Source organism: Peromyscus californicus, unplaced genomic scaffold (genome assembly GCF_007827085.1).
Source record: "Peromyscus californicus insignis strain IS unplaced genomic scaffold, ASM782708v3 Scaffold_2__1_contigs__length_46816999, whole genome shotgun sequence".
NCBI lineage: Eukaryota > Metazoa > Chordata > Mammalia > Rodentia > Cricetidae > Peromyscus > Peromyscus californicus.
In genome coordinates this window covers 11634767-11650043 of record NW_026294540.1, presented here as the reverse complement: position 1 = coordinate 11650043, position 15277 = coordinate 11634767, and the positions used below count along the sequence as shown (strand labels likewise).

Here is a 15277-nt window from a genome sequence, read left to right as displayed (position 1 = left end):
ATCCATTAAAATTTACAATGGCCACCTTAATGTCCCAAATCTACCCTAGAGAAACATTCCTTCATGCAATTCAGACATACAGAAAGAGGCCCCAAAGGACTGGTTTTGATAGTAAGAAACAACCAAAATACCCACTGTGCTGAGACTGAAAATGGCACCTTCTGAAATATCCCCGCCCCAATCTCTAGAAGGTATAGATATGGCAAAGGAGACTTTGCACCTGAAGTTATGCTAAGAATGTGGGATGAAGAGAATTTGATCATCTAGGCATAAATGTCAGTTATGTGCCAGGCATGGTGGCACATTCCCTTAATCCCAGTACTGGAGAGGCAGGAGGATCTCTGTGAGTTCCAGACCAACCTGATCTACATAGTAAGACCCTGTCTCAAAAAAAAAAAAAAAAAGTAGCAATTATGTAATTCCTGCAGCCTCCTCTCTTTTTGAAATAATCATAGTTGGTCACATGCTGTTATTTACGTTCCTTAGGAACTACTGACTAAACATCTTGTGAAGCAGGCTACACTCCTTGTGTTCACCCCACAACCACGGCTATAAAGAAAGATGGGAGCAGGGGAGGAAAGAGAAAAGATGCTTTGGGAAACTGATAGTCCTTGCACATAACTGACACACAGGCACCTACAGCCCAGGAAAGAACAGGTACAGGACATCCACCCAGGAGTCATACCCAACAGGGACAGTCAATATAGAAGCCAAGAACACAGACAATCAGAGCTGATTTATTTAGAAAGCATTTGAACATAAAATAGGAGAAAGACTGAAGTGAAGACCAGTTATTACCTCATGCACCTCCCCACACTGTAAATAAGTTGTGAGGCAAGAAAATTGCAGGGTGATTACTAAAAAAAAAAAACCTATCTCTGCTGCTAGAAAAAGAAATATGTAGGTAAGATGGTTTGACTTTCAGTGACCAGCTGACAGATATGCATAAAAGAACTTTCCAGAAACAGCAACATAGCATCTTACCAAAAAATAATAATAAGATACATTTTTGTTGTGGTGGGGCAGGGAGCACTGAGACACGGTCTAGGCTCTATAGTCCAGGCTGACTAGAACTCATGGCAATCCTGCCTCAGCTTCCCAAGTGCAGGGATTATAAGTATGCATTGCCATGCCCAGCCTGTCTCACTATGTGGCCCAGGCAGGCCTCTGACTTAGAGCAATTCTCTTGCCTCAGTCTCCTGAGTGCAGGGGTTGTGGTCATGTACTACCACACCTGAGCAATAGATTTTTTTAATTTGTTTATTTTTGGAGATAGTCTCATGTAGGCCAGGCTAGCTTTAAGCTTGATGTGCAGCCAAGAATGACCTTCAATTTCTGATCCTCCTCTCCCTACTTCCTGAAAACTAGGATTAAAGAAGAATGCCACCATGCTGGTTTATGCAGCACTAGGAATAAAACCCAGGGTTTTGTGTGCGTGAGGCAAGCCTTCTACCAATGGAGTACATCCCCAGACCTGACATTTCTAAAACAAGGGCTGTTACTATGTTAAGAACATGAACCCCAGACTGGAACCAAACAGATTCCAGCCTCTGCTTTGCCTCTATGATCTCTGATCTCTGTCAGGTTACTTAATTTTATTTACAGCACAGTTTCTACACTGGTAGGTAACAATAACCAACCTCAGATGGCTTTTGTGGAGATTAAATTCGACAACAGCCATGAAGAATTTCACAAAAGCCTGGCATGAAGTACAATGTGCTATTGCCATAGTGGTGGCAGAAGTGTTGAGAGTGCTGACAAAGACGTTATACCAAGTCGACTGTGGTGGAGCACACCTGTAACCCCACTGCCAGAACTCTGGAGAGGCAGGAAGACCAAGGTCATCCTCAGCTAAGTTCAAGGCCAGCTGGGGTTATCTATATAAGACCCCATCTCAAAACAACAAGATGTGACTTTCAACCCTTGGCCATACTGCCCCTGACAATCCTCACATCTTCATCCTTACTTCATGCTCTGGCTTGCTGAGCCTTTCATCCAAGTTCACAGAACATGAGTGACATGCATCCATCAGTGCTTGATGGCAGTGTGCCAAGAAGAAACTACTGGTGAATGAGAACAGTTTCTGCATTATCTCCCTGTGCTAAAATCTGGAATTCTAGAAGCTCAGCTCAGAACTCTTCCACAGGGCTAATGGCATCCCAGAACAGACTAAATAAAGCCTGAACCTTGTCCTGAAGGTTCCGTGTGCATGTCACAGCACACAAAGCCTTGGCTGCTTCAGCTAAGCAGCTCCAAACCCAAATGTTCTTCTCTTAAACGGCAAAACAAACAACACACAAAACTCTGCTGCCTTTCACTTCCCAAACAGTACCCAGAACACACTCTGGGCATGTGGAGATTGTGTTTGCTTACTGAAGTATAATTGGCATACAATAAACTGCACATATTTAAACTGTAGGATCTGAGTTGTTTTGACACATATACATATGAACATGAAATGATACCACAACCAAAACACCCAACACCTCAGAAGTCTCCTCATGCTCCTCTATCATCACACACACACACCCCGAATTCTCCCCGGCCCTCCTCTTTCTCTCCAGGCAGTCATCACAGACTAGTTTGTATTTTCTAGAATCTCATACAAATGAAATCTTACAGTGTACGCTGTGTCTGGTTTCTAGCACCCAGCATAAACTCATGCTCTAGCAACAGAACATGACTTTGTACTGCTTTGATTCCACTGTATGGATATTCCATACTTGTTTATCTATTCACCTGTTGGACATTTGGAATGTTTCCAGCTTGAGGCAGTTACAAAATTTACATAAACTTTCATGCTTAAATCTTTGTATGGGGGCTGGAAAGACGGCTCAGTGGTTAAAGGTTCTTGTTCTTTCAGAGGGCCTGGGTTCAGTTCCCAGCACCCGCGTGATGACTTGCAATCATCTGCAACTCCAGTTCTAGGAAATGTGATGCCCTCTTCAGAGTTCCCTAGGCACTGCACACACAGGCAAACCTCAGACACATAAAGAAAGAAATCTTTAAAATATTTTTAATTAAATAAAGTCTTTTTTTTTTTTTAATCAGTCTTGGTGAGGAGAGTGTTACTGGCTGAGGGAGGAGAGGAAGTCCTCACAACCATCAACCATGAGAAGCAGGACTCGAGATGGAGTTTAGGAACAGAGTGCTTGCATCTCATGAGCAGTGATAGAAAATGGATTTGATCCCAGTGACACACAAAAATAAAGAAAAATGAGAACCACTCATTTTGAAAATGTTTGAATTTAAAAGAAGACTCTACCTAGACCAGTGAAATAGCCCTATGGATCAGAGTGTTTGCTGCCAAGCCTGACAAATTTAGTTCAATCCCTATAACCAACCAGTCAGAAGGCAGCTGATTCCCACAAGTTGTCCTCTGATCTCCACACAGACACCCTAGCATTCAAGTCCACATAAACATAGTAGATAAAGCTGGGCGGTGGTGGCCCATCCCTTTAATCCCAGCACTCAGGAGGCAGAGCCAGGCAGATCTCTGTAAGTTTGAAACCAGCCTGGTCTACAGAACGAGATCCAGGACAGGCACCAAAACCACACAGAGAAACCCTGTCTCAAAAACACTAAAAACAAACAAACAAAAAAGACCATAATAGATAGATAGATCATACATACATAGAGATACACAGATAAATAAATGCAGAAAATTTAACAAATAAACTACAGGGTAAGAAATATTTTGGACACATTGAGAAAATAGCTTCTCTATCAGTGTGTGTGTGTGTGTGTGTGTGTGTGTGTGTGTGTGTGTGTGTGTGTCAGAGAGACAGGGATAGAAAGGGAGAGAGAGAGAGAGACTTGTCCCCAGGTGGAGTTTATAAAATAAATATGAAACAGTAAATAGCAAGCTTGGAACTTCAACCAATAAATTATTGATTACCTTCATTTAAAACACGAATGTTGCCGGGCAGTGGTGGCGCACGCCTTTAATCCCAGCACTCGGGAGGCAGAGGCAGGCGGATCTCTGTGAGTTTGAGACCAGCCTGGTCTACAGAGCGAGATCCAGGAACGGTGCAAAGCTACACAGAGAAACCCTGTCTCAAAGAAAAAAAAAAAAAACCACTAATGTTCTATGAATGAAATTTAAGTTTCAATGTATTTATTTGAGTTGTGTATATGTGTATGGTGGGGGCACTGAATGTGGGGCTTTGTGCTTGCCATGGAAATGCTCTCCCACTGAGCCCCATGAGCTATCACTTCTGAGCTGCAGACTTTTGTCTTTACGTTTATATTTGTTTCAATATTTAAATAATAATTTTCTATCAGGGAAAGGGAAGGGAGGAAGGGGAGGGTACGAGAGGAGTGAATATGGTCAAAGAGCACTGAATACTTGAAAGTGATCTTTGCAAAGCTCATCACTATGACAATATACACGCACACTCATCCCCTGTATAACAAAGGCTGGCCTCAATTTCTCTATCCTCTTGCTTCAGCTTCTCAAATGCGGATTACCATGTGTATCACAAAGATAGAAGACAGCTATTTTCAAAGGACAAGAAAAAGGGGAGGGGAGAGATAAGCAAAATACATATGTATGAAATGTCACAATAACATCAATTATCTTGCTTACTAATTTTAAAAATAATATAAAAAGAATAAGGCCCACTCTGCATTCTTAATTCACTGTGAGACTCAAAGCCCTCACTGCCAAGGCCCCGCTTCATCAGCTTTCCTGACTCCCATCACTCTTCTCCCCCCTCTGCTTTCTGAATAAGGGCTCAGAGCTCCCAACAAGCTAAGGCTAGTTTCCTCTGAGAAGCTTGGCTCCCGATGTCCCCTCTGGATAGGATGCTCTTTGCTCAACAGCCATGTGTCACACTCTCGCTTCCTCAGACTCTGCTCAAGAGCCTGCTTGCACTTACATCTGCCTGCACTTTGCTCTCCAGCCCACTGGATGTGACATGAAGTCCCATCTCTTTACCTAGCTTATCTTCTCCACAGCACTTTCACTTGTCATCACATACATGTGCACTAGCACACACAGAGGCACATACACGCACACAAGTTGTCCTCCACACCAGTGGGCTCCACATCTTCACATTCAACAAACTGTGGATTGAAAATAGTCAGGAAAATGCTGGGCTGGTGACGCACACCTTTAAAACCTGCACTAGGGCCAGGCGGCGGTGGCGTATGCCTTTAATCTCAGCACTTGGGATGCAGAGCCAGGGGGATCTCTGTGAGTTCAAGGCCAGCCTGGTCTACAGAGTGAGATCCAGGACAGGCACCAAAACTACACAGAAAAACTCTGTCTCGAAAAACAAAACAAACAAACAAAAAGCAAAACAACAACAACAACAAAAAAAACCTACACTGGGCAGGCAGAGGCAGAAGGATCTCTGTGAGTTCAAAGCCAGCCTGGTCTACATACTGATACCCCGTCTTAAAAGAAAAGGAGGAGGAGAAATTTCCAAAAAGCAAAACTCAGATTTGCTTTGTAGCCAGTGCCACAGAGAATCCACATAATCACATGGAGTGATTACACATGGAGTGATGTGTAAGCATCCCCTTTGTAACTTCCCATCACTTCAAAGCTCCTCTCCATAGTGTTCACTGTTAGAACATGTCATCCCTGCCCTGTTTGTGTGCAATGGGACCAGGCACAGAACATATATACAAAAGTATTTCTAATCATTATCTCCTAAGCAATGTGATGACTGCCTTCCTTGTACTACATAAGGCAATGACTTATATGTAACTGTACAAAGTCTATGTGCTAAGCTATATCATTTATACAAGAGCTTCAGCATTGGTGGGTTTGGGTATCCAACAGTTCCTGGGTCCAGTCCAAGGACACTGTGGAGCTGTGATGCAGGATACTTATTATTGCTATAGTCTACATCTTCATGCTGGAATATAAGCTTTTTAGAGAAGGAAGCTTTCATTTCATCCACTGCCATGCCCTCGACACCCAAAACAGTAGACCCCACTTACTGCTAAATCCACAAGATCCTACTTGCATTATGAAAATACTATTATTGGGTGGGCTTGTTTTTTTTTTCCTTCAAAAATGTATTTACAATATACAAGGAAGAAAATTTACTCCAGATGCTCTGCTCAGGTCCATTTTATCTCCTGAGATTCTTTTTTTTTTTTTTTTTTAACCTGACACGTAACCTCGCAAAGCACTGAGAGTAAAAAGAACACTGGAGCCCCGAGGCAGAAGGCCCAGGTCATCTTACTACCCTAGCTAGACATGTTACACCCACTACAGCAGAATCCTTCCTGATCAATTTCTAAAATGAGGGAAACATCATCTCCAAGGTCCCTTCTGCACTCTAAAATTCTGTGACTCTATAGTCTTATATATTACAGTTGTCCCTCATAAATTATTCAACTGAGTTCCAGTCTTATTCATAATTCAAAATCATTAGTGGAAGAATTCTATAATTATAAAACCCTATGAATAATCCCAGCACTGGGGAGGCAGAGGCAGGCAGATCTATGTGAGTTTGAGGCCAGCCTGGGCTACAGAGGGAGTTCCAGGACAGCCAGGGCTGTTACACTGTCTAGAAAAACAAAAAAACAAAACCCTATGAAGAACACTGCTATTCCTTCAGAATCTACTGGAGAGATCTGGGAGATACTACTTCACAGGCTTGATAGCACCCCAAAAGATACCTTTTAAAACACTGATAAACTCTAACCTTCCTGAAACATGAAAAGAAACAGTTGCTGGACAGGAAACAAAGTGGAGTTAGGAAGGCAGCTCTGTGGATGGAGCACTCACTCTGCAGCATGAAAATCTGAGTTTAGGGCTGGAGTGACTGCTCCATGGTTAATGGATCGGAGTTTAGAGCCCCAGCATCCCTGTAAATTAATTCTAAGTATTAAAAAAAAATTTAAGGCTGGGTGTGGTGTGCACACCTTTAATCTCAGCACTTGGGAGGCAGAGACAAGCAGATCTCTGTGAGTTCCAGGGCAGCCTAGTCTATATAGAGTTCCAGGACAGCCAGGATTACAGAGTGACACCCTGTCTCAAAAAAATAAATAAATAAAAATAAAGATCTTGAGCAAACTGCACACTTGCTCTGCTCTTTACTTGCTACAACCACACAATAGATACAACATAACTGTTGCAAATGAGTAACAAGATTTAGCTCCTGGAGTCCTTTTAGAATCTAACAGGACAGTACCTGACACACGGATACAGTTAAGGAGTATTATTAAATAGGTGTGTGGATAGCAGACTTCCTGCTTCTCCAGATACTGTAGTCTGGAAAGGAATGAAAACAAAACAGTTCCCCATTACTGCCAATCCCAATGTGCATCACTCATTCACATGCTCCTTTTGGAGAGGAATTAATCTAGTAGTAGGTCATAGTCTTTCCTTTAAAATGAATCTGCTGGAAATAGCTGACAAATCCACTCAGGATACATACAGTAAACATTTTGAGAACACTAACTGAATAACTCAGTTGTTAAAATAATTCTGCTCCTTCTAATCCGAAAATTCAATTGCATATACATCAAACAGTCTGGGCTCTGGGGAATTTAGGTTAGTCTCCAAGGAACAAAGAGCACCATCCATCCACTTTCCACCTTTACACAGCAGCACCCATTAAATAAAGAGTCCACCATCATACCATCAGAGCCCTGGAGTTTTCAGGCGGTTAACTCAGACACACCTTGCTTTTTATAGAACAGGCCCAAATAAAACATAATTGTATTATGATTCCACGCTAGGAATTCTCTATCAACTAATATATCTTCCATGTTATCGTGGCTAGACTGTAAAATATGTCAATTAAGAGTCACAAACGGAAATTCTGAAGCAACCTCAAAGCCAGACGCACAAACACAGCGGACTACATTCGCATCTCAAGCACGTCCCAGAGTCTCGCTGAACGGGATCGGACCTCTGTCGTTTCCAAAAACACACAGTAATGGGATTTTAATCCATTTCTATAAATATCGATGGTACTGAATGCCAAAGCGCACGAAAAACCGCAAAACACAAAAGATTTCCCCGCACACAGGTCCTCCCGTCTGCGGCGTACCCCAGGGAACCTTCCATGCGACAATACGAATTTCACGACACTCTATGCATCCTACACACCAAAAATGTCACCCTACAAAGTGGAGGGGAAGCAGGGTCAACATCCACCTAGCCTGGATGAAAACACGACAGCCAACATTCCTACCTCTAGGCAAACACAAAACTGAGCGTAGTCGGTGGAAAGTTCCCATCCACCATATGCACATTTGATTTCCTTGGGGTGGATGGGGGTGGGGGGAACACCACCACTGTTGAGCCTAGCTGATGCACCTGCCACCGCTCCTGAGACTGGGGCTTCTCGGCGACCCTGAAATCCACGCGCGCGCGCGTACACACACACACACACACACACACACACACACACGCACCCTCACACCCGCCCTTGACCCTTCCCAGGCCTCGGCTGTAGCATCCCTGGCTCTCTGTCCACACCGCGCGGGCTTCCCTGACAAAAGCCCGGGTGTCAATCCGAGGCACCGCACAGACAGGTTGCAGGATTGCTTAGGGTGGAGGACGCCTGGCAGCTGTCACTCGGTCGCCCCAGCACACACGCGTGCCCTCGCGCGCCCACAAAAGTCAACACCGGGCTGGGGCCGAAAAAGAAGCCGAGCGTGTGCCACCGCTCAAAATACAAAAGGTCGCCGGAGCGCAGCCACCTGGGCGCGCCCGCCAAGGGACTCCCGGCGCGTGGGGGAGGGGAGCGGCGGGGCGGCGGCTGCCGGGGCTCCAGGCCGCGCGCGGCCCGATGATGCTCCCGAGAGTCGCACACACCTGCCGCGGCCTGAGGGGGGGTCCTCGCTCACCTCCAGGTCGGTGTCGGCTGCCTCCGGGGCGCCGAGGATCTCGCTGGGCAGCTCGGCCAGGTCGGTGACCCGGATAAGCCCGTCGTGCAGAAAGATGGTCTCCTCCTTCACCGAGAGCCACTGCGCCGAGTCCGCCGCCGCCGCCGCCGCCGCCGCCGCCGCCGCCGCCGCGGCAGCCGACGAACCCATGGCTAAGGGAAGGCGCTGCGGGGAACGCCGCCGCCTCAGCAGCCCATGGCCGCCAGCCGCGCCCGCCTCGCCCGCGCGGCACCGCCCTAGGCGTTCCGCGCCGCCATCCCTTCCACACGCCAAACCCGGCCCGGGAGACCCCGGCCCCGCCGCCGCCCTGACGAGCAGGATCCGCCTCTGCCGCTCCGCAGCCAACTGTCAGTGAGACGCCATCTTGGGGGCGGGGTTCCCGGCATGCCCCGCGGGGCGGACAATACAGGCCCCGCCCTCCCGCCCGTCTGGCCCCGCCCACCTCCCGGCCGAGCTCTAAACCCACCTGCAGGGGCTCAGAGGCAGGCAGGACCTCTTGGGCGCGCCTTCCACCCATGCCATCATCTGCGGCGGTCTGCGGACCCGAGAGAAGACGACCCGGGTCCCCTTCCCTCCTCCTTGCTCAGGTGTGCACCCGTTGCTCAGGCCAGAGCCTCATTCTGGGAGGATCGCGGAGGGTCAACACGTTTATCGTTTAAATGAGATACGTTCAGTCTCTCATGAAACATTGGGTGTAGTTCAGTCTTAGAGGACTAGCCTAGCATGGCTGAGGTCCTAGGTTCCATCAACAGCACAATAAGTAAACAATCAGGCCTGGTGGTGCACACCAGTTCTCCCAGTGCTTGGGAGGCAGAAGCATGAGGACCACTGCAAGTTGCAGGCTAGCCTGGTCTACATAGCACGTTTCAGGTCTGCCTGGGCTATGTAGGCCTTGTATTGAAAAAATACATAAATAGGTATTTAAATAATAATAATAATACTAAAGGCTGGTATATGATAGGCATTACACACTTAGTCATGAGAACTTGGTAAAATTCACATTTTCACATAAGTGGTTAGTATTTACTGAAAAGGAGAATTCAAAGAAGCAATTGACATCTGATGAAAATAAAGCACCGGTCAACGATGACTGCCTTCAGACGAGAGAGATGGTTGACTGGTTTAAGAACACTGACTGGCTGGGCGGTGGTGGCGAATGCCTTTAATCCCAGCACTCGGGAGGCAGAGCCAGGCGGATCTCTGTGAGTTCGAGGCCAGCCTGGACTACAGAGCGAGATCCAGGAAAGGCGCAAAGCTACACAGAGAGACCCTGTCTCGAAAAACCCAAAAAAAAAAAAAAAAAAACACTGACTGCTCTTCCAGAGGACCGGGATTCAATTCCCAGCACTTAGAGGGCAACTCATAACCACTGATAACTTCAGTCCTAAGGGACCTGAGCTTGAGTCCCAAGATCCGACACCCTCTTCTGGCCTCTAAGATCACTGCACATATGTGGTACAGAGACGTTCATGCAGGCAAGCATTCACACACAAATTTTTTTTTAAAATGTAAATGAAAGCAAAGCTTTCCTTCTAATGCCTGGTCTTTAAATAGTGCTCCCTTAGTCAAAATTACAACTTTTGTTATCAACAACACTGGCATGCACCTTTTAAAACGTGTACTTGCTAGGCTTGGTGGCTCATGCCTTTAATCCCAGTTCTCAGGAGGCAGAAGCAAGAGGATCTCTGTGAGTTCAAGGCCTGCTAAAGCTACATGGTTGCAAGAGTCAAAAAAAAAAAAAAAAATCCGGGGCTGGAGAGATGGCTCAGAGGTTAAGAGCACCGACTGCTCTTCCTAGAGGTCCTGAGTTCAATTCCCAGCACCCACATGGTGGCTCACACTGTAATGAGATCTGGCGCCCTCTCCTGTATACAAAATAAATAAATAAATCTTTAAAAAAAAATCCAAAAGGATGTGGCTATCCCCCTCTTATTCATTCAACAAGTGTTTAATGATTCCTTCCCTATGACCTTGTTCTTGGTGTGGAGTTTTACAGGGACAAGAAAGTCTTCTCTTATGGAACCCACAGGCTGATGGGGGAAACAGACAAAAAGTGAGAACACAGCAAAGCACAGTGGGCAGCTCAGAAGAGGTCAATGCCATGAAAACACTAAGAGACAGACGTGATGGAATGCAACAGGCATGCATCTCAATGACATGCTGCATGCTTAGCATGCAAAAGGCTCCTGGTTGCACACCATCATCCCCCCCCCCCCAAAGGAGTCTTGAGGTATGCCTGTAACCTTAGCACTCTGAAGACTCAGGCACCAGGATCCAGAGTTCAAGGTCATCCTCAGCAGCATAACAAGTTCAAGGTCAACCTGGGCTAAGTGCGACCCTGTCTCAAATCAGCAACAGCCACAATAATGATAATATGGATCCAAGCATACTAGGCCTGCAATCTCAGAATCTAGGAGGCCAAGACAGGAGGATTGCCATGAATTTGAGGCCAGCCTGGGCTACATAGTGAGACCTGCCTCAAAAAGTAAAGCAAGGAGATGGCTCAGTGGGTAAAGTGTTTGCTTTACCTGGATTTGGATCCCCAGCATCCATGTAAAAGCTGGGCATGGCTGTGTATGCCCCTTAGCACACACAGGTGTGTTTCCCTCAGGTGGAAATAGGAGGACCCCTGGGGCTCACTGGCCAGCCAGTCTAGCCAAAAATATGAGCTCCGGATTCATGGAGAGACCATGTCTCAGAGAGGTAGGGCTGGAGAGAGGGCTCAGTGCTTAAGAGCACTTCCTGCTCTTACAGAAGACCTGAATTCAGTTCCCAGCACCCACGCTAGACAGCTCACCACTACCTGGAGCTCCATGGGCACCTGCACTCATGTACACATACTCACCCCCCCACACACACACATACACATAATATAGAAAATAATGATATGCCCAGCATGGTGGCACACACTTTTAATTCTAGCACTTGGGAGGCAGAGGCAATCGGATCTCTGAGTTTGAGGCCAGACTGGTCTACACAGTAGGTTCCAGGGCAGCTACACCATGAGACCTTGTTTCAAATAAAGAAAGAAATAACACAGTGAAGAACACTGGAAGGAAGACCGCTGACATCAGCATCCAGCCTCCACAATGCCCACACAATGACTCTTTCATCAAATCGCCAGAGAGTCTCCCGGACAGGTAATATATTGTGTCACAGTTTGGATCCGAAGCATCCCCCTAAGGCAAACGTGTTGAAAGCTTGGGGCATAATACAGCTGTGCTTGGAGGTGGAGTTTGAGGAGGTGTTTGGATCAGGAGAGCTCTGACCTCATCAAGGGATTAACCCATCGATGCCTTCGAACTTAATTGGCTATTGAGTGGGTCCTAGCGGGGAGGTGTGGCAGCAGAAAGCTGTATCTTCTCAGTCCTTCCTTCCACCTCCCTCTGTGCTAGCCACTGTAAGGTGAGTACCTTCCTCTGCCACCATGTCCCATCACCACGGAGTCCTGCCCCCACTGCAGGGCTAAAAGCAATAGAGCCAGTTGGCCACCGACTGAAACTTCTCTAGTCTTGAAGCAGATCTTCTCGGGCATTTTGCCATAGCTGAGAGAGTCTCACCTTCAGCTGGCAGAGCAAGTTCCGGCCTCATTCTCCCCTCAATGTCACAAAGCCAGTTGACATCAGAGCTTGGATTCGAACCCAGGCCTGCCTGATTCCTCCACACCCCTTCATTCTTTTCACTCACACTTTCTAAACAGGTTAAATGCTCATGTTGTAAACACTTGGTTCCCAGCTTAGGTGGCTCAGAGGTTTTTCTCTTCATGTTTATATTTTAAGATCAGGAGTCAAGAGGTCCAGAAACTATTGGCCCCCACCCCAATAAGTGAAAACAGTCCATGCCCAGGCCTTAAAGTCCTTTAGATTGCCGGCGGTGGTGGCGCACGCCTTTAATCCCAGCACTCGGGAGGCAGAGGCAGGTGGATCTTTGTGAGTTGGAGGCCAGCCTGGTCTACAGAGCAAGATCCAGGAAAAGGCGCAAAGCTACACAGAGAAACCCTGTCTCAAAAGACCAAAAAAAAAAAAAAGTCCTTTAGATTGAATAATGAATATTACTTAATATTTTAACAGCAGTAATTAATCACTCAGCAATATACCTTGATGAGATGGCTTAAGAATTAATATTTATAGATCCCCCTTCTAGAAACAAGGCCATTTAGTGGGAATTTTTAGAATGGATCTTTTTCCTGTAGTTTGGAGCAAGACAAAAATTCCCGTTCAAAAGAACTTAAGCTCCAGACTACAGGAAAAGAATCCCCATTCAGTCGTGATAAGGGGAAGGGAGGAGGAAGGGAGGCAGAGAACACCTTATAAACAAGAAACATGTGTGACTTTTTTACATTAAAAATTTCTCTAGGGTGGTGGCACACACCTTTAGTCCCAGCACTCAGGAGGCAGAGCCAGGCAGATCTCTGTGAGTTCAAGGCCAGCCTGGTCTACAGTGGGAGTTCCAGTTCCAGTTACACAGAGAACCCTGTCTTGAAAAAACAAAAAAACAAACAAAAATATCAATTTTATGTGTATTAGTGTTTTGTCCCCATACATATCTGTGTACCACATGTAAGCCTGGTGACATCGAGGTTGGAAGAGCACTAGGTAAGCCCTCTACCAACTGATCTACATCCCCAGCCCCAATGCATGATTTATGACTTCTTTTCTTGAAATTGTCCCTTCTTTCTTCTTTCTCTTTTTAAATTTTGTATTAGATTTATTGATTTTATTTTTATGTGTATGCGTCTTTGCTTGTATGTATGTGTGTGCACCATGTGCCTAGTGACCACAGAGTTCAGAAGAGGGCAGTGGATCCCCTAGAACTGTAGTTTACAGGCAGTTGTGAGCCACCATGTGGGTACTGGGACCTGAACCTTGGTCCTCTGTGAGAACAACTAGTGCTCTTAACTACTAAGCCATCTCTCCAGCCTCTTTCTTTCTTTCTTTCTTTCTTTCTTTCTTTCTTTCTTTCTTTCTTTCTTTCTTTCTTTCTTTCTTTTCTTTCTTTCTTTCTGTTTGTTTTTCCGAAACAGGGTTTCTCTGTGTAGTTTTGGAGCCTACCCTGGACCTCGCTCTGTAGACCAGGCTGGCCTCGAACTCACAGAGATCCTCCTGGCTCTGCCCCCTGAGTGCTGGGATTAAAGGCGTACGCCACCACCGCCCAGCCCTTTCTCTCTTTCTTAACAGGAGCTTATAGCCCAAGCTGCCTTCGAACTTGCTCTGTGGTCAAGAATGACCTTACGCTTCTTAATCCTTCTACCCTACCTCCAGAGTGCCGGGATTACAGTTGCACACCACATAGCCAGCTGGAATTAACCTCTGTACCCTTTCTTCGGAGAAAAAAAGAATCAAGGTGGGGAAAGGAACAAGGGGGCGCATTGGCCGGGTAGCCCCTGATCAAGAGCTCAGAGGAAGATGATACAAGCAAGAAGACCACCTAGGGAGTCACCCACCCATGTGGGAGAATTACCTCCCCAAGAGGAGTGAGCTTGTGGAGGGATGTCTAGCGCTGCTGATGCAATGTTTGCTGGCCTTGGCTCAAGCTGGGTCCCTCGGGGATTTTGTAATGTCTCTTGCTTCTGTTGACAGTTCTGTTCCAGCTGATTGTCTGGATGGAGTCCATAATCCTTATTGGGTGCTCAGATATGCAAGTGTGGCACGGAGATAAGCAGTCTCTAAGAAGCTGATGGACGGCTTAAAGATAGTTCTGGAAGGAGCTGCCAGGCAAATTTATAAGGGAACTGACAAAAGCCAGGAAAGGCACACAAACACATCTGTCAAACACGCACGAACATGCAGCAGAAATTATTTCCATCTCACTAATCGCAGCCTCAAAGAGGAAGCACGCACGCCTCTGCTAGCAATCTCCTTGCGAAGGGATCCAGCAGGCCAGGTTCATTTTGGGGTCTCATTATTTTCTGCTCTTGGGTGGGTGTGCAAGCAGAAAGGCAAGGAAATCCTATGAAGGAAATTCTAGAAAATCTTCTTGGAGCCGCACTGAATTAGCAGAACTAAGGAATTAGCAGAACTAAGGGACAGCCTCCACCTGGGTGAAAACCCCAAGATTGAGCGGCTTTGAATGCCCCTATCTTCCTCTGAGATGCCATCACTGTGGGCATCTGGAGGATGCCGTGTGCTCCGGTGCCCTCTCGTGGGCCTCTGCGGCATTGTTGCCTTAAATTACATATTCCAGCTTGGAAATTTGTAAAAGTATTCATCCCAGCTGCAAACACCTTAGATTAAAGCCAGTGGTGGCTTTTTTTTTTTTTTAGCGGGGAGTTTCAAGACAGGGTTTCTCTGTGTGGCTTTGGAGCCTGTCCTGGAACCTGCTCTGTAGACCAGGTTGGCCTCAAACTCACAGAGAACTTGCTTGCCTCTATCTCCCGAGTGCTGGGATTAAAGGCGTGTGCGTGCCACCACCGCCCGGC

The 15277-nt window shown here is 46.5% G+C and overlaps 1 protein-coding gene across 7 annotated transcripts in view; it reads right to left on the bottom strand.

Annotated features, from left to right (window-relative positions):
* Hectd4 (HECT domain E3 ubiquitin protein ligase 4) overlaps window positions 1–9220 on the bottom strand; it is a 174062-nt gene extending 164842 nt beyond the window's left edge. For all 7 annotated transcript variants that reach the window (XM_052755237.1, XM_052755239.1, XM_052755241.1 and 4 more), the window contains exon 1: window positions 8821–9220. In XM_052755237.1, coding sequence (XP_052611197.1) covers window positions 8821–9009 — 189 coding nt within the window. In that variant the 5' untranslated portion in view covers window positions 9010–9220. The remainder of the gene's footprint in view (window positions 1–8820) is intronic.
* Window positions 9221–15277: the final 6057 nt, after the last annotated feature.